The sequence below is a fragment of the Lissotriton vulgaris genome, chromosome 1_1 (assembly GCF_964263255.1).
Source record: "Lissotriton vulgaris chromosome 1_1, aLisVul1.2, whole genome shotgun sequence".
In the NCBI taxonomy this organism is placed as follows: domain Eukaryota; kingdom Metazoa; phylum Chordata; class Amphibia; order Caudata; family Salamandridae; genus Lissotriton; species Lissotriton vulgaris.
This window is the reverse complement of record NC_141685.1, coordinates 428,722,683-428,743,153: the sequence shown is the minus strand read 5'-3', so window position 1 is coordinate 428,743,153 and position 20,471 is coordinate 428,722,683. Positions and strand designations below refer to the sequence as shown.

Here is a 20,471-nt window from a genome sequence, read left to right as displayed (position 1 = left end):
AAGTTACTCTGCAAAAGTTACAGTCCAAAATCGGACCTCAGGACCCAAAGTCATTCCTGCGCCGTTGCGCCTCCGTCCGCGCCTCCGGGGCCCCCGCTCTCGGCATCATCCTTTGGCAACGAGTCCAACCAGTCACTGGCACTGTCCGGTTGATCGAAGAAGAAAGCATGTTCTCTGTATTCGATACGTAGGCGAGCGGGGAACAGCATCGCATATTTAAGTCCCAAATCTCTCAGGCGACGTTTCACTCCCAGGAACCCGGATCGTTGCCGCTGTACTTGAGGAGTAAAGTCAGGGTAGATGGAGATGGAGCTGTTCTCGAACTTCAGCGGGCCGTGCTTGCGAGAGGCCTGAAGAATGGCGTCTCTGTCCCGAAAGTGAAACAGCCTAGCAATAATAGGCCTCGGGGGTCCCCCCGGCTTAACCTGTCCACCCGGGAAAAGGTATGCACGCTCGACCGCAAAAAACTTACTGAGGCCTGCGGGAGCAAGTTTAGCAACAATTAATTCCTCGACCAGCAGATCGATCGAGGCAGCACCACTGTCTTCCGGCACCCCGACCAGGCGGATGTTGTTTCGTCGGGCCCTGTTATCGTACTCCTCCATACGTCTGGTCAGCAGGTCCTGCGACAACCGCAGATTCCCAATCTCAGACTGCGCTTCCGCCATATCCGTCACCAGACTGGTAGCTTTAAGGTCCAATGCCTTGACCCTCTCGTTAGTCTTAGCTAAGTCGGCTCGAATAAGGGTAACATCGATCGCCACCGTGTCTATCTTGGACACGATGGCCTCGTATTGCTGACCCATATCAGCCTTGAGTCCTGCAATGGCGGCCAGCAGGTCTTGAAGTGACACCTCCGATGAGGCCATCATGTCCGCCCTGGGGTCCTCTAAACTGCGGCTGGCAGCACTGGGGGATCCTCTCGGCTGAGTATAGCGATCGATCACATTAGACTGGACCGATCCCCCACGATTGGTGACTTTCCTGCGCTTCTCCAGCTCGGGTTTTGTCGCCATGTTGAAATCAGCACCCCGTTGAGTCCTCCCGGGTGCGATAGAATGGCAGGGACCTTCCGGACTTCGAAAGTCGCAGCTTCACAAAAATCACAGACCACTGAGCCGGCGCTGTGGTGAAGGCCTGCAGCTGGTTAGACCACCAAAAGCAGGAGTGCAGATTAGGTCATAGGCAGTTAGTTCAAGGATGGAAGAGAAACCGAAAGTGAAAGTGACACACCATCGGTTGAGCAGATGCCAGGCAGCCGTTGTTGTTGCATTACTGCTCGGCCATCAAAGCAGCGGAGTCCCCGGTCCCTTCCGGGGCTAGGCCAAAAAGCTTAAGACGACGTAAATATGGTTCCCGAAGTCCGATCTCGGCCCCAAAAAGTACAGCAGCATCAGCAAGAGTAGCACTTCAAAAGCCCATCGAAGTGACCAGGATAGCAGAAGGATAGATCAGTAAGGGCGGCGCGGGTCTCGGGAGCTCTCTGCTCACGCGACCATCTTGGATGCCCGCGTAGCTCCTCCCCTGCTTGAACCTTTTGAGTGCAAAGATCGAGACTACCGCAGGAGCACAATAAGATAGTATCTGCCCCTTTTAACCACCTTCAGCGATAGCATACACACGTTTCCAAGCCTTAAAGTAAAAATGTTGATCAGAACAAACTGCCTTACCCGACCCTCGATCCATCGCAGTCGGCCGCTAAAGGTGTATGTGCCCTTGTCTGCATGCCCCATATAGTAGAATTGATTTGAAAGTTTCCTGCTCTTTTCTAAATTCTACTTTGACATTTTCTTTAAAAATTAATACCTCCTTAGCCACGTAACTAATTTGTGTCATGTTGTGTCCATAAATTATTAAATTGTATTTTCTGGTACTAAGTGTCTATAATGTCTGTTTTTTTCATGGATTCAAATGTTTTGGGCCCTGTTCAATGCTACATGGTTTTTCTTCTCAGGGATCTCTGTCCACTTGCTGAAGGATACCAAGGGTGTTAAAGTCCTGTTGTTTCTGTGAGATAGATGTTGGGTAGAAACATAAAGAAGACTCAAATGAAGGCAAGGGAGCCTTCAGTGCAGGCCGCCTTTTATTTGTGTGGAAAACAGACTTTGGCAAAACAGGATGCTCATTCATAGCTCTCTGCATATCACGGCAGGTGTGGAGTTCAGGCAAGGTCTGTGGGGAGAGAACTGGCATAAAGTGATGGCGGGGGAAAAGAGTGGGAAGCAAAGTATGGTGGATGTTTGGGGAAGAAGAGGAGGGGGAGGTGGAAATGATGGTATAATGGTTGGGAGTAGAGAGACACATGGGAAAGAGGTGGAGGCGACACAAGGAGCGATACATGGGAGGTAAGGCCTTGATAACCCGGGGTGCAGCACACGGGTGGGAGAACGATGAGCATGACACAAGTGAAGGAGGGAGCAGATGGATAAACTTTTTGTAACTTTTCTACTGGTAAAATGTCTAGATGCAAAGCAATGACTCGTATCCGTACACGAGGCAGACGGAGGGATGTAAAATATCCCCCTACCCGCCCTCCACTCAATTTTTGGAGTATTAATTGCAGGTCCCTCCCGAAACATAAACAAAATATCTTTGACTTCCTCAGTGATGAGCAGCCTGATGCCATATTTCTTACTGAAACTTGGCTCCATGAAAGCTCTGGTCCCGACATTGCTACCGCAGCTCCTGACAATTACGTCATAGTGAGGCAGGACAGAGACTCCGGAAAAGGGGGAGGCATCGCTATAATATTCAAATCTAGTTACACTTGCAAACTGGAAGCATTTCCCTTGTCCGGATGCGAAGCTGCCTTTTTTAAACTAGCTATTAGCCCCCAACTCACCCTGTCGGACCTTTTAGTCTACCGCCCTCCCGGTAATGCTAACGCCTGGACATCCTCACTTGCTGAGACTATAGCTCCCCTACTTCTCAGGGCGGCAAATTTCACTATCTTAGGGGATCTTAATTTGCATCTTGAAGACCCTTTATGCACTATTAGTAAGCACTTCCTATCTGATCTTGAAGTTCTCAATCTTTCACTGCGTAATTCTGGTCCTACTCATTCTGCGGGACATCAATTTGACCCTATTCTTTCCAACCTTCACTTTGATTGTTCACAGAGTGCTCGCCCGCTGGAGTGGTCTGACCACTACGCAGTTCACTTTTCCTTATCTCAGGCCAAGAGATTGGTGAAGGGTAGTTGCGATAAGGGCGAATTAATCCATCGGTGGGGTAAACTTGATATTACGAAGTTAAACCAGCACCTTTCTAATACACGCCCTGACATGGATGTTCCTGTTTTGGAACTGAACACCGCAGTATCGCACTGGCTTACTAGTGCTGTAACTACTCTTCTCCCTTTAACGCCGAAACATTCTAGGTCTCATCGTTCTCCTGCACCTTGGTTCTCCGATGAGTTGAAGATCTTACGAGCCAACTGTAAAGCCCTTGAAAGGAAATGGAGGCATTCTTACTCTGTTTCCAGGAAAGCTGCCTATAAAGAAGCGCTGAAGAGGTATCATTCACAATGCAAAATTGCGAGAGCTGCTTACACTGTGAGTACAGTGACGCAAGCACAGAATTGCCCGCACACTCTTTTTTCTGTAGTCAAGAAGCTAACCGGAGCGGATACTGTCCCGATCCCTCCAGCTTTGGAGGAAGCCCAATGCAATTTCATTGCTGAGTTCTTTATTGCCAAGGTTGAACACATATACGATTCTATGAGCAATCCCTTGACAGCAACTGAACCCCGATCAGGACAGACTGCGGTGACTGAACGACCGTTTTTAACGGCTAAAGTCACAAACTGACAACTATTTGATGATATCTCGTTCCTTTCCTGCTTGACCAGTGTTAAATCTGGATCACCTCGCGATCCAGTACCTGCGAAAGTCCTAAAGTTATTGGACCTTGAACCCCGGCGGGTTCTTATGAGACTTCTCAATGCATCTTTAATGGAGTCCCACGTATTACAGGAATGGAAGCATGCGATGGTTGTCCCGCTTCTAAAGAAGGCAGGAGCGGACGTGTCCAATCTTGCTAACTTTAGACCCATATCCTTGCTACCTGTCCTCTCAAAAGGGATCCTTCAGTGCAGGCCGCCTTTTATTTGTGTGGAAAACAGACTTTGGCAAAACAGGATGCTCATTCATAGCTCTCTGCATATCACGGCAGGTGTGGAGTTCAGGCAAGGTCTGTGGGGAGAGAACTGGCATAAAGTGATGGCGGGGGAAAAGAGTGGGAAGCAAAGTATGGTGGATGTTTGGGGAAGAAGAGGAGGGGGAGGTGGAAATGATGGTATAATGGTTGGGAGTAGAGAGACACATGGGAAAGAGGTGGAGGCGACACAAGGAGCGATACATGGGAGGTAAGTCCTTGATAACCCGGGGTGCAGCACACGGGTGGGAGAACGATGAGCATGACACAAGTGAAGGAGGGAGCAGATGGATAAACTTTTTGTAACTTTTCTACTGGTAAAATGTCTAGATGCAAAGCAATGACTCGTATCCGTACACGAGGCAGACGGAGGGATGTAAAATATCCCCCTACCCGCCCTCCACTCAATTTTTGGAGTATTAATTGCAGGTCCCTCCCGAAACATAAACAAAATATCTTTGACTTCCTCAGTGATGAGCAGCCTGATGCCATATTTCTTACTGAAACTTGGCTCCATGAAAGCTCTGGTCCCGACATTGCTACCGCAGCTCCTGACAATTACGTCATAGTGAGGCAGGACAGAGACTCCGGAAAAGGGGGAGGCATCGCTATAATATTCAAATCTAGTTACACTTGCAAACTGGAAGCATTTCCCTTGTCCGGATGCGAAGCTGCCTTTTTTAAACTAGCTATTAGCCCCCAACTCACCCTGTCGGACCTTTTAGTCTACCGCCCTCCCGGTAATGCTAACGCCTGGACATCCTCACTTGCTGAGACTATAGCTCCCCTACTTCTCAGGGCGGCAAATTTCACTATCTTAGGGGATCTTAATTTGCATCTTGAAGACCCTTTATGCACTATTAGTAAGCACTTCCTATCTGATCTTGAAGTTCTCAATCTTTCACTGCGTAATTCTGGTCCTACTCATTCTGCGGGACATCAATTTGACCCTATTCTTTCCAACCTTCACTTTTATTGTTCACTGAGTGCTCGCCCGCTGGAGTGGTCTGACCACTACGCAGTTCACTTTTCCTTATCTCAGGCCAAGAGATTGGTGAAGGGTAGTTGCGATAAGGGCGAATTAATCCATCGGTGGGGTAAACTTGATATTACGAAGTTAAACCAGCACCTTTCTAATACACGCCCTGACATGGATGTTCCTGTTTTGGAACTGAACACCGCAGTATCGCACTGGCTTACTAGTGCTGTAACTACTCTTCTCCCTTTAACGCCGAAACATTCTAGGTCTCATCGTTCTCCTGCACCTTGGTTCTCCGATGAGTTGAAGATCTTACGAGCCAACTGTAAAGCCCTTGAAAGGAAATGGAGGCATTCTTACTCTGTTTCCAGGAAAGCTGCCTATAAAGAAGCGCTGAAGAGGTATCATTCACAATGCAAAATTGCGAGAGCTGCTTACACTGTGAGTACAGTGACGCAAGCACAGAATTGCCCGCACACTCTTTTTTCTGTAGTCAAGAAGCTAACCGGAGCGGATACTGTCCCGATCCCTCCAGCTTTGGAGGAAGCCCAATGCAATTTCATTGCTGAGTTCTTTATTGCCAAGGTTGAACACATATACGATTCTATGAGCAATCCCTTGACAGCAACTGAACCCCGATCAGGACAGACTGCGGTGACTGAACGACCGTTTTTAACGGCTAAAGTCACAAACTGACAACTATTTGATGATATCTCGTTCCTTTCCTGCTTGACCAGTGTTAAATCTGGATCACCTCGCGATCCAGTACCTGCGAAAGTCCTAAAGTTATTGGACCTTGAACCCCGGCGGGTTCTTATGAGACTTCTCAATGCATCTTTAATGGAGTCCCACGTATTATAGGAATGGAAGCATGCGATGGTTGTCCCGCTTCTAAAGAAGGCAGGAGCGGACGTGTCCAATCTTGCTAACTTTAGACCCATATCCTTGCTACCTGTCCTCTCAAAAGGGATCCTTCAGTGCAGGCCGCCTTTTATTTGTGTGGAAAACAGACTTTGGCAAAACAGGATGCTCATTCATAGCTCTCTGCATATCACGGCAGGTGTGGAGTTCAGGCAAGGTCTGTGGGGAGAGAACTGGCATAAAGTGATGGCGGGGGAAAAGAGTGGGAAGCAAAGTATGGTGGATGTTTGGGGAAGAAGAGGAGGGGGAGGTGGAAATGATGGTATAATGGTTGGGAGTAGAGAGACACATGGGAAAGAGGTGGAGGCGACACAAGGAGCGATACATGGGAGGTAAGGCCTTGATAACCCGGGGTGCAGCACACGGGTGGGAGAACGATGAGCATGACACAAGTGAAGGAGGGAGCAGATGGATAAACTTTTTGTAACTTTTCTACTGGTAAAATGTCTAGATGCAAAGCAATGACTCGTATCCGTACACGAGGCAGACGGAGGGATGTAAAATATCCCCCTACCCGCCCTCCACTCAATTTTTGGAGTATTAATTGCAGGTCCCTCCCGAAACATAAACAAAATATCTTTGACTTCCTCAGTGATGAGCAGCCTGATGCCATATTTCTTACTGAAACTTGGCTCCATGAAAGCTCTGGTCCCGACATTGCTACCGCAGCTCCTGACAATTACGTCATAGTGAGGCAGGACAGAGACTCCGGAAAAGGGGGAGGCATCGCTATAATATTCAAATCTAGTTACACTTGCAAACTGGAAGCATTTCCCTTGTCCGGATGCGAAGCTGCCTTTTTTAAACTAGCTATTAGCCCCCAACTCACCCTGTCGGACCTTTTAGTCTACCGCCCTCCCGGTAATGCTAACGCCTGGACATCCTCACTTGCTGAGACTATAGCTCCCCTACTTCTCAGGGCGGCAAATTTCACTATCTTAGGGGATCTTAATTTGCATCTTGAAGACCCTTTATGCACTATTAGTAAGCACTTCCTATCTGATCTTGAAGTTCTCAATCTTTCACTGCGTAATTCTGGTCCTACTCATTCTGCGGGACATCAATTTGACCCTATTCTTTCCAACCTTCACTTTGATTGTTCACAGAGTGCTCGCCCGCTGGAGTGGTCTGACCACTACGCAGTTCACTTTTCCTTATCTCAGGCCAAGAGATTGGTGAAGGGTAGTTGCGATAAGGGCGAATTAATCCATCGGTGGGGTAAACTTGATATTACGAAGTTAAACCAGCACCTTTCTAATACACGCCCTGACATGGATGTTCCTGTTTTGGAACTGAACACCGCAGTATCGCACTGGCTTACTAGTGCTGTAACTACTCTTCTCCCTTTAACGCCGAAACATTCTAGGTCTCATCGTTCTCCTGCACCTTGGTTCTCCGATGAGTTGAAGATCTTACGAGCCAACTGTAAAGCCCTTGAAAGGAAATGGAGGCATTCTTACTCTGTTTCCAGGAAAGCTGCCTATAAAGAAGCGCTGAAGAGGTATCATTCACAATGCAAAATTGCGAGAGCTGCTTACACTGTGAGTACAGTGACGCAAGCACAGAATTGCCCGCACACTCTTTTTTCTGTAGTCAAGAAGCTAACCGGAGCGGATACTGTCCCGATCCCTCCAGCTTTGGAGGAAGCCCAATGCAATTTCATTGCTGAGTTCTTTATTGCCAAGGTTGAACACATATACGATTCTATGAGCAATCCCTTGACAGCAACTGAACCCCGATCAGGACAGACTGCGGTGACTGAACGACCGTTTTTAACGGCTAAAGTCACAAACTGACAACTATTTGATGATATCTCGTTCCTTTCCTGCTTGACCAGTGTTAAATCTGGATCACCTCGCGATCCAGTACCTGCGAAAGTCCTAAAGTTATTGGACCTTGAACCCCGGCGGGTTCTTATGAGACTTCTCAATGCATCTTTAATGGAGTCCCACGTATTACAGGAATGGAAGCATGCGATGGTTGTCCCGCTTCTAAAGAAGGCAGGAGCGGACGTGTCCAATCTTGCTAACTTTAGACCCATATCCTTGCTACCTGTCCTCTCAAAAGTGCTGGAAAGGCATGTCAACACTCAGCTAAATCATCTTGTGGAAAGCTCGGGATTTCTACATCCTTCCCAGTCCGGCTTTCAAGCGCACCATTCCACAGAGACCGCGCTCCTTGGGGTGACGGAGAGTTTACGGCACGGTATCGACCGCGGAGAGACATCTACACTCATCCTTCTGGATTTGAGTGCTGCATTCGATACCGTGTCCCACTCCATCCTCTTGAACTCTCTCCGATCCCTGGGAGTAGATGGTCCTGCGCTAGCCTGGATTGCCTCCTTTTTAAGTGAGCGCACTTTCCAGGTCTTTTCGAGGAAAGCTGCATCTGCTACCTGTTCATCGGCGTATGGCGTTCCCCAGGGGTCTATACTCAGCCCCCTACTGTTTAACATCTATGTTAGACCCCTGGCTTCCATCGTAGAGGACGCTGGGCTGACAATATTTTCATACGCCGATGACACTCAGATTGTTTTCTCCCTTTCCAGCAGTGAGGGCAACAGTATATCGGTCTTGAAGACCGGACTATCACGTGTTGCTGAGTGGATGCAGAAGCATCTCAAGTTAAACGGTGACAAGACCGAGATTGTCATCTTGGGGAAGAACAAAGATCTTTGGGGCCCCCAGCACTGGCCGAGTGATATGGGACCTCTCCCCCAGCCGGTCTCCGTAGTCCGTAACCTCGGATTCCTTATAGATGACAAGCTCTCTATGAGACAGCAGGCCACCAAGGTGGCCTCCGTTTGTTTTGCCACCTTGAGATGGCTTCAGAAAATCTTATGGATGCTGCCTCGTGCCACCCAGAGAACTGTTGTTCAGGCGCTAGTAGTCTCCCGCCTGGATTATGGAAACGTTCTCTATCTCGGTGCCGACAGGCTCTTCGGGATCTACACTGGCTTAGGGTCCCGAGCCGCATTAAGTTCAAAGCCCTGTGTTATCTTTTTAAAATTAAACAGGGCTCGGCCCCTAAATATCTACAGAGTCTTCTCCAAACTTACAAACCCAGTCGCACATTGCGATCTACTGCAAATGGTGACTTTGTTGTCCCAAGATTCAAACTTGTAAAGATGGGGGGTCGGTCCTTCTCCCATCTAGGTCCCAAATCCTGGAATGCACTTCCTATCACCCTGAAATCAGAGACCAATCTACTCTGTTTTCGGAAAAGACTCAAGACTTGGCTCTTTCAGTAGATCCGTTCTTTTGCATTAGCTGGCTCACTGTATTGTGTTGAGCTCCTTTTCTTTTCCTTTTTTCTTCTTGTGTCTATCCCTGGCGCCGGGAAACCCACTGTGGGTAGCTGTTGCGCATTACAAGTTTAAATAAATAAATAAATAAACGGCAACAAGCTGGAGTAAGATGGGAGGGAGCCAGCAGAGCAGACTCTAGGGGTAAAAGAGTCACTAATGCTGTTCAATGGAAGTACTCGATTGGAGGTAGGTGGATACAGCCAAAAGCATTAAATGAGATCGAAATTCTCCAAAAAGCCAATGGTTGAATGAGGCCCTCTGTTAAATATTTTGGAGACAATAGGTCTGTTTGACAGCTGCAATGTCAAAACCCAGGACTAGAAATGTGAACTACATTATCATTTTTATACTGATTCAGTAAAGCATTTTTGTTCTCTACATTTATAAGCCAAACCGATGTTCACCTTATTCTTATTAACTGGATGTTAACACTTTTTGCAGTTTGGTTTTGACCGTAGCATGAGTTTTATCACCTCTTTATGTTGTGTATGATACTATATTGTACACTTGAAGAGTGGCCCCAAGATGTCTGTAGCAAACTGCCAAATACATACTGAAATAATGTGACAGTCTAAACTGGAATGCTGTCCCCTCCTTTGGGTTTCTCTGAAACGTCTGACACAAAGTTCTCAAAATATTTCTTCCAGGATATTTTTATGTTCTCTACTAAACACAGATTTAGGCCTTCACTTGTGCTGTTCATATGTGACACTTGCGAATGAACTTTCTAGCTTTGAATATATCTTATATATTTTTTCCTACAGTCGACTTTGAACTCTGCTACAGAAGTGAAAAAGTGGATACCAAGCATTAAAAAGGAAATTGAATATTTCTTGGAGGTAAAACTTTATATCTTCATATCCTTCTAAAGCTTTTGTATTTAAAAATCATAATTTTGCTGCTTACTACCCATCTATCTGTTTTTTTTCTCCATATGACGTAATGGGATAGGATATGCATATGAACAACCAGAGACCTAGTTTAACCGCATCGCTGCGGCGGCTTTTCCCGCTGTGTGCGGCAATTTTCAAAAAGCCGCGTTACATGACGAGCTCAGCTCGTCATCAGCACACGACCGCCGTAGCTGATGACGAGCTGAGCTCGTCATCAGCAGCGAAGAGGTTAAACGCATAGAATAAGATCATAACATTGAGAAATTAAAATTAAGAGGTAGGTACAGCAGTGTAATATATACACTTTACACAGTTTTACGGATCATACAATTCGAGACAATATATTCTCAAATTGACCACAGTGAATTCATGGTAAAATATACATTGTTTTTCAACTTTCCCCAATAAAAGTGGGAGTTTCACAATGTTATCGCCAAAATATTGAAATTTTTAATCGATGTTGTTCTCTCCCAGCTAAAATTCCCTTAGTGCTCGTCAGACAACTCCCACTCTTTCTATCTCAAAATTTGTCTTGGGTGCATTCAAGTGATGAAATATGTGACAGTTGGTACACCATGTACACATTCATACACAAACACAGCCATATACACTGAACATGCATGTATTGACACCTACACAGGACCTGAAAAACACATGCTTTGATACACAGATGCTGCACACACACTCACATAACCACAAAATGTTCATGCACACATACGCACCAAAAAATAAGCATAACACTTACACGTGCACAAAAACAACAACAGCGCATATACTTATGCCTCATGTGTTGCACTCTGGAATAGAGTGAGGTCTTTCCAAAAAGCTGTAGTGGGTTTCTTGGGGGCAGGTGCCACGCCCAGGGGTGTGGATGTTGTAATGTCTGCCATTTTGTGCCTTTTAGAATGGTTTAAGTTGTTCATCAAGACAGTTTGATGGAGAAAATGGTGCACTAGGTCTCCAAATCCCTTCACTTGCGAAAGCCCTTGGGTTGGCCTAGTACATGCTGACTATCCCAGAGTCAGCCCCTTATGGAGGGGGTAGGCGAAGAGGTGCGGGAATGGAACGGGGTGCGTAGCATGAGAGGGTGTTATAACCTCAAATGGGTGACTCAATAAAACAATCCCAAGAAAATGGGTCGAACATGTCGCACATTGGCTAACTAATAGACTTTTAACACAACATCGCAAGGACCAATAGGAACATATTTAACTAGTACCAACCAGGGAATAGGTGGTCTTTTGCATGGCACAGAGCATAGGGGACCATTCAATGCAAAAGTATGTTTAATCTAGACAGGCTAGAAGAGGAATTTGGAGTCGACCGTTTGTCTCACATCATTCATTTATTAGAACTTTGGGAAATATGTGCACTTACAGAGTATGTGCGTCACATCATTCATTCCCTACCATGCATTTTACATTTTAGGGAAGGTCAGTATCTGACTGCAACCGCTCGGCGTATTCCTTTTGAAGGATTTCTCGGATGTGATACTCTGTCACAATGGAGGTAATAACTTATCATGCCTCCTAAAGGATGGCCATGTGCTGCTGAGGTCAAAGTAAAGTGGCATGGAAGCTAAGGCAGGGGACTGGGCAGGATTCTGCCCATGCTGGCCTGGACATTGTCGGCTAGATCTTCGATTCTGGCCCCGAAAGGACTGGGTGTCTGTTACTTGGTGGAGGCCTTTTGCGTTGTCTTTGTACTGAACTCTTTGACTGCTCAAAAGGGGTGGCATTGTGGTGGATACTGCTGCTCGGGCTTAAACAGGCCCAAGAAGCATGTTGTGGCCCTGTTTTCTATAAGGCCCTACAGTGCCTAGTCTGCCTTATCTGTGAACAGACCGGTGCCGTCAAATGACATATTCATTATTGACGTTTGAACGCCATCCAAATAACGAGTGTTTTTCATCCACATGTGGCACCGAAGTACCGGGCTGGTGCTGACCGCAGTACTTAATCAGTCAGTGTTCAGTTTAGAATGGATTATGTACTTTGCTGCATCCTGGCCATCCTGGATGATCTTTGCTAAATTGGAACGAAATTCCTCAGGGACTGTCAGCAAAGGTTCGCTAACCATATGCCATAATGCGTGCGAGTAACCCTAAGAGGCAGCTAGCACTGATAGAGTGAAGAGTAAGACTGGCAGAAACACCGGTTCACTTAATGTTCCATATATTTGGACTCCAATTCAAAGGGGATTCCTGGGAAATTTGTTCAGGTTAAGCCTGCTTTTAGAAGCCTATATAACCAGGCTCACATGTGTAACATGCTGTGCAAGAAAGGCAGGCTCTCTCGGAGTAGGTCTGTGACATTTAGCCATTTATCTATTTACTGGTGGACAAGAATAAGGTTTGGCCCAGGTGCCCATTAATGTATTCGTAGATACCTGTCTGAGCTATGGAACGTTTGACAGTACATTAGTCTTATAATCGAGCTGCCGGCACGATGAGTGCAGCAAAAGAAGCTTAAAAATCTATAAATTAGTATCATTATAATATTAACCATAATCTTGTGTGCTCTTCAAAATGATGCTGTTTGTGGTCAGAATCTGACCCGACCAAGTTGTGGAGAGCGTGGATTTCCCGGTAGGGTAAGTGTCTTTTTAGAGTCAGAATGGGACTGGACTAGTTGTAGCGGATGATGCCACTAGGGAGTGAGACTAAATAATGGAGTCCTCCTCCGGTGTTCATCAGGGTCAGTGTTGATGTGATGAGGACCAGCTCAGGTCTTAGCGCTGGGATCAAAATCTGGTTGGGCATCGGCCTCAGAGGCAGGGCGGACACCCAAACGGGGTCAAGAGGCACAGATGTCATGAAAGATGGATCAGTCACAGCCATACAGCTTGAGGCCTCCTTGAATCTGTGAAAATTGACGATGCACCAGAGGGAACGGTAGGGTGTCAAATAGGTGCTGCATGGCTTCTTTGAAAGACTCTATCTTCTACAAAGTGGCAAATGAACCCGGAAACTCTGATTAAATTGGAATAAATTGAGGGATCTGTTCCTCGGTATGTGACTGGAATAGACCGATAGGCTTGTTGATGTTCATGCATCATCTCTGTTGGAGAGCGGCAGAAAGTGATGAAACAGGCTTCCACTTCTTGCTTTTATTTTTCTTCAGCTTAATTTGTATTTGTGGAACGCAACATTCATCCCAAGGGACAGCACAGCGCTAGGAGAGCATCATCCTGAAATGGGGAGGGCGATTGTGATCTTTCAGGGTGAGACTTTAGTAGATGGCTTTGGTTATAATCTAGGAAACAGCAAGGTTTTTAATTTGTTCCTGAAGAGAAGCTATTCATCTGTTAGCCGTAAATCTAGTGGAAGTTTGTTCCAGTGGACTGCTGCGAATTTTGAAAAGGATCGGTCTCCTGCTCTAATCCTTTTGGTCCGTTTGATCTTGACCAAGGTCTGATGGCGAAACCTTAAGTTTCGTGGGGAGTGTAGAATTCTATCTTATCTTGCAAGATATGGGGGCCACTCTTGTGTAGCGTTCTGTGTGCATAACAAAGGAGCTTGAACTTGGCCCTTTAGCGTACTGGCAGCCAATGCAGTTCTCTCAGACTTTCAGATGCCGAGCTGTTTTTGCTTTTATTGCAACCAGCCTAGAAGCTGCATTTTGGACCACCTGCAGACGAGAGAAAAGATACTCGGGCATGCCCACATAGAGCGCATTCCCATAGTCCAGTCTCATAGAAAATAAGACCTGGGTAATTGATTCTGTGCAGTTTAGGGGGAGCCATGAAAAGGTCTACGAAGTAGTTTCAGTGTATCGAAGCTTTTTTCACACAGCATTCAAGTTTGATCTTGCATGGACAGTGCGTTATCAAGGAGTATGCCCAAACTTTTTGCAACTCACTTGGGTTCTGGGGCAGCTCCCAGCGCCTGGGGCCAATAGGTACTGTCCAAGATAAGTGTGCTCCACAGAAGAGCGGAATCTTCGATTTTCCGGCATTTAACTTTAGACAGTGTTCCGTCATCCAGGTTGTTGTTTCAGTGAGACAGTTAATTAGGTTACTTCTGCTGTCCGCATGCGTGTCTTCCAGGGCAATTAGTAGCTGTTTGTCATCTGTGTAGGAACAGATATCGAAGCCCCATTTCCTGCTAATCGCTGTGAAGGAGGGGTCATAGACATTGAAAAGAGTGGGGCTCAAGAGGTCCTCTGCGGGACTTCGTGTTTGATAGTTTTTGAACATGAAGAATAGAGGCCCATTTGAATTTTTTGTGTTCTATTTTGTAAGAAGGAGGAGAACCACTGTAGAGCTTTTGAATGTATTCCTTTTTCATGAAGGATGCGTGGCAGGTGATCATGAGATACCAAGAATCTAATGTCGTCTGCCACGGCAAGTAAGGTGGCTTCTGTATTATTGGCATCTCTAAATCCTGTCTGAGAATGATCTAAGAGGTCATTGGTTTCTAAAAAATTGATCAGGTGTTTATTGACCAATCTCTTCAATACTTTTGATTAAGTATGGTAGTTGCGAGATTGGTTGGTAGTTTGCCGGATCATAGATTTCAAACCTAATTTCTTTAGCAGTGTAAATGCCACGGTTTCCTTCCATATAGCTGGGAGTGAGGCTGAATCCAGGGATTTATTGAAGATTTGAGTGACATGTGGGCATAAGACTGATACAAGTCGTGAGAAGATAGAGTGAGGGCATGGATCAAGTGGGGATCCTGCTTTAACCTCGATCATGGCTTTTGCAACCTGTTCTTCTGAAAGATGGGCCTGGTGGCCAAGATAGGCATGTGCCTGAGGATGTGATGCTAGTGTTTCCCAATCCGTATTGTTAACAGCAGGCTGGTTATTGAGGAAGGCATACATTTTGGCCACTTTATCGGTGAAAAAGCGGTTGATTAGCTCGCAAATATCAATTGTGGTAGCCATGGTCTGGGACATACTAGTTGGTTTGCAGAGTTCACTCACTATTTTATATAGTTCTTTAGATGATTTGCCGTTTTCTTCTATTCGTTTTGCATAGTAATGTTTTTTTGCTTTTTTTAGGGCATTATGGTAACATTTTTAGCTCACCTTTGTAGATCTGCCTATCATTGCTATATTTAGATAGTTTCCAATTCCAGAGATTTTCATTTATCTTTTCAGCAGTTTCAGTTCTAGTGAGTACCACGTCTCTGATTGTGTTAGCCTGCCTGATTTGCTTTCTAATTTAGGGGTGCACTGATCCAGAGCATTCGCAATCTCTTTGTGCAGGAGCTCTGGCTCTGCCTGGGCAGAGAGTGTTTTGGTGGTGCTTGGGTCACAAGAGGAAAAATGGGAAGCAAATATGTTAGGGGTGATGTGGTTCCATGGTCTTTTTCCTGTTGTTGCCCAGGTGGGACCATGGGTTGGTTTGATTGGCAGGTTAAAATTGCAGGAAGTTAAAGGGTGATCGATCCAGGACCGAGGTATAATTTCAGAAACATTGGTGGTCTCTGTGGGGCCGATTACGATGGCAGACGGACTGGAGTCTGTACGCCATCGTGGTGGTGACCAGGACCACCCGCAAAACATGCGGCGGTTCCGCACCCCAAATTTGGATGCGACCGCCATCATGGCGGTCGCATCTTGTATTTTAACATTGCAGGGGGTGCTGCAGACAGCAGCACCCGCCGCGATGTTAAAGGTGCATTTTGGGCATTTCACTGCACTACGTGGCAGGCACCACAAGCTACCTGCCACTTGGTGCTGTAAAATACCCCCCCAGGGCACCCACACCTCCCCCAACACAAGGGGGGCCCGAAACGGGCCCCCAAAACCAATCTCTACCAGCCTTTCAATGGCGATTTAACCGCCACTGAGAGGCTGGCTGAAGCTAACCCTGGGCGTAGTTCGCGTAGCCGCACTCCGCGGAGCTACGCGAAGATGCACTTGCACTCCGTGAAACTACGCATAGCTCCGCAAGCATGCGTAGTAGCTTGCTTGACCCGTTCGCGAGCCATTTTTCGTCTTCGGGAGCGCCGTGGAACTCTGGAACCTGCTCGACACCACATCTCTAGACGTCGCCTTCCTCACGGAAACATGGATGAACGCCTCCTCAGCGCCCGACATCGCCGTCGCCATCCCGGACGGATACAAGATCACCCGGAGAGACCGCGTCAACGAGACAGGAGGAGGCATCGCCATCGTCCACAAGAACACCATCCGCATCACGACCAACTCAGACGACACCCTCACAGCCGCTTAACATCTTCACTTCCAGATACACACCGACCCCAAGACCACACTCAGAGGCACCCTCATCTACAGACCCCCAGGTCCTCGCACACAATTCAGCGAAGACATCGCAGACTTCATCATCCCGCACGCCCTCGCCTCCACTGACTACATCCTCCTAGGGGACCTCAACTTCCACCTGGAGAACAACAACGACAACACCACCACCACCCTGCTGGACAACCTCGCCAACCTCGGACTCATGCAACTGGTGAACACCCCCACCCACTACGCCGGACACACGCTTGACCCAGTCTTCTCCTCCAGCAAGTACATCTCCTTCAGCCACTCCACCGGACTCCACTGGACAAACCACAGCTGCGTCCACTTCAGCTTCAGAAAGACCACGACTCACCACCACCCGCAACAGGTTCCCCGCAGGAACTGGAACAAGATCACCACCGACCAGCTCACCACTTCACTGAGCCAGAACTCTCCCGCCAGCTCAACGTACCCCAACCAAGCAGCCAACAACCTCACACAGTGGATCACCAATTGCGCTCGCCCAACCAGCCTCGACCACTCGCAGTCCGGCTTCCGCGCCAACCACAGCACCGAGACCGCCCTCATCCCAGCCACTGACGACATCCGAGCCCTGCTCGACAACTGGGAAACAGCGGCCCTCATCCTCCTGGACCTCTCCGCAGCATTCGATACGGTCTGCCACCGCACCCTAGTGCAGCGCCTCAGCAACATCGGAATCCAAGAGAAGGCACTGGAGTGGATCATCTTGTTCCTCACCAGAAGAACCCAGAGAGTCCGCTTCCCCCGTACAGATCCAAGGCCACCGAAGTCATATGCGGCGTACCACAAGGATCATCACTCAGCCCCACCCTCAACGTCTACATGAGCCCCCTCGCAGCCATCGTACGCCAACACAACCTCAACATCATCTCCTATGCCGACGACAACCAGCTGATCCTCTCCCTCACCAACGACCCAGGAACCGCCAGAACCAACCTACACGAAGGGATGAAAGACGTAGTCGAGTGGATGAGGAACAGCCGCCTGAAACTGAACTCAGACAAGACGGAAGTCCTCATCCTTGGATCATCACCCTCCGCCTGGGACGACTCCTGGTGGCCCCCTGCCCTGGGAAGCGCACCCAAACCAACGGACCACGCACGCAACCTGGGCTTCATCCTGGACTCCTCCCTCTCGATGACCAGACAAGTCAACGCCGTCTCATCATCATGCTTCAACATCCTACGCATGCTCCGAAAGATCTTCCGATGGCTCGCCACCGAAACCAGGAAGACGGTCACACAGGCACTCGTCACCAGCCGACTGGACTACGGAAACACCCTCTATACCGGAACCACAGCCAAACTCCAGAAAAGAGTCTAACACATCCAGAACGCCTCCGCATGACTCATCTTGGACATCCCCCGACACAGCCACATCTCCGGACACCTGAGAGACCTTCACTGGCTCCCCGTCAGCAAGAGAATCACGTTCCAACTCCTCACACACGCACACAAGGCCCTCCACGACCTGGGCCCCAGGTACCTCAACAACCGCCTGACCTTCTACACTCCCACCCGCCAGCTACGATCGACCAGCCACGCATCCGAAGATCCACCTTGGGAGGAAGATCCTTCTCCTACCTGGCAGCCAAGACTTGGAACTCCCTCCCCATCCACCTCCGCCTGACCCAAGACCACCTCTGCTTCAGGAAGCAACTCAAGACATGGCTATTCGAGCAGTAGCGGACCTCCCTCCCCCAAGCGCCTTGAGACCCTCTGGGTGAGTAGCGCGCTATACAAATATCCTGATTGATTGATTGATTGATTGCCTGCATGCTCGGGATGTGTAGCGCGCGAAGTTACCCATGAGGTTTGTCCCGCCCGCTCGCGTCCCCTTATTTCCGGTCACTACTAACGTGTTCGCGAGTTATTCTGTGCCAGATTGCAGTTTCTGCGTGTTCGGCAACTCGATCTTACCGACAAGCATCCTCGCGCACGCGAAAATGCTATTGAGCGCGCGAGAACTACGCTACGCAGCAGTTTGCGGAGTATTCGACAACTTCGCGTTCTCCGCGGAGCGCGGAGTTGCCGAAACTCCGCAAACTCCGCGAGCGGAGCGTAGTTCTTCGCCCAGGGTTAGCTGAAGCCCTATTGTAATATGGCGGATGGTGCCTGCTAGGCACCACCACCATTTTACCTAATGTGGACCGTCTGCCAGGCAATTTGATCGATTGCCTGTGACGGTTTCGTGGCAGACGATCTTTGAGACCGCTGTGGTCGGATGCCTCCGTCATCCTAATTTTGGGGAAAAATCGTGGTCCGATTGCAGAAGGACCGCCACCGCATGGGCGGTGGTGGTGGTCCTTCCACCATAAAAATCGGCCCCTATGTTGGAGAACAGTAGATGTAGTGTGTGTCCGGCCATGTGAGTTGGCACTTTGATCGATTGATTTAGCTGCAGTATCAGCATGTCATTTTCCAAGTGTCTCCAATGACTAGGAAGTGTTTGTGTTTTAGGCAGAGAGGGAAAAGTTGAGACAACAATTTTGTATTTAAATGTGGCTAGTAGCCAGGGGGATTGTAAATGACTGCTCCCCCGAATAGTTTATGTTTACCGTTAGACACAGAGAAAGCTCGGATCTTATGCGAGCCTAGCTGGGCCCCTGACTTGGGGTCGCAAGTGAAGCACTCTTTGACTAGGACAGCTATGCTTCCGCCCCTTTCTGTGCTGTTTTAATAACTTGTATCCCGCCGGTAAAGCAGTGGCAATATCGGGGGAGTTGTTATCGTCTAGCCAAGTTTCAGTAGTGAATGCTAGGTCTGGTTTTAAATCTGCTAAGATGTCCCAGATCTCAAGACAATGTTTAGGCATTGATCTGGAGTTAAAATAGATGCAAGTCATTTGGTAGCTATCTAAATTGATATCTTTCCTCATATATTGTAGAAGTATTGTTTTACAGCCCCGTTTACAATGACCGCATGAGAATGGACCCTCCAGATCTCTAGGAGATGTTTTAACACACAGAGTTCATGGAGTTGCTGTGGTTTATCTAGTTTTAAAAGCATTTCTCTGGAATACTTTTGATATATGTTAAGATTTAGCATTGCAGGGGCAGGGTTCCTGGCCCCTGGTCCCAGTCGGGCGCAGGCGGGCTTGCCTATGGCACGCCCGCTGCCTGCATCCTCTGCGCAGCTGTGCTGCGGCCCCATTTTTGTACTCTCCTATGTTGAGCAACTACTATTGCTCCTCCTCCAGCACTGCTTACGGTAACTTAAAAAAATGTAAAAGGTGCAAACCTGAGGAAATGTGAGCCTAGAGCTCCGAGAATACAGTGCCCAGAAAGAAGTAGTTAGCATATTTAGTGCAAAGGAGAATGCAATCCTTACGGGTTCCGCTCCGCGGACCCATTTTTGTACGTTCCCTCCACCGAGACTGTTGCTCCTCCCGCAGCGCTGCTTCCGGTAACTTCCGGTTTGTGCTGGAGCTTTACTGCGGTTTCGGGCCCTCCTGATCGTACCAATACGGGTAAGTTCAATTCAGATTCAATTCAGTGCAATATTTCAAAATGACACTGCAAATGACAATTTTAAAATTCTAACAAGTTAAAAAAAATGGAAGAAAATCTGTTGTGTGAACAGTCTCAAGAGCACCCTACAAAGTCTAAAATAATCCCAGAAGAGGAGGCACTGGATGAGAGGGAGCTCTCTGCAGAGCACTCAGTAACTGAAAGAACACAGTGACGCTTTATAGAATGTGTATGTGTGTACATTGGTTCAGACGTCAGTTACTCCTTTTTCTTAAAAAAGTCTCCTTGTAAAATATGGTGAGAATTTTTTTTACTGATCTGTTCACTTTTTTGTCATTAAATGTATGTGTCTATTCATGGTTTGGTGGATAAATGTATTTATATAACTTGAACCTAGCTAGACGGTGATTTGTTGACATCTGGTAACAGTTGTGCTTCGCAGCAATGTGGTGTAGCGGTTTTTGTTCACACTACGCTTATTCTATCTGTTGACCGAGGGGTGCTGACT

At 47.7% G+C, this 20,471-nt stretch overlaps 1 protein-coding gene across 1 annotated transcript in view; it reads left to right on the top strand.

The window, feature by feature from the left end:
• The window catches only part of LOC147747302 (uncharacterized), a 74,078-nt gene that overhangs the window by 31,773 nt on the left and 21,834 nt on the right, over positions 1 to 20,471 (top strand). The window contains exon 3 of the mRNA XM_086936217.1: positions 10,127 to 10,201. Coding sequence (XP_086792343.1) covers positions 10,127 to 10,201 — 75 coding nt within the window. The remainder of the gene's footprint in view (positions 1 to 10,126; positions 10,202 to 20,471) is intronic.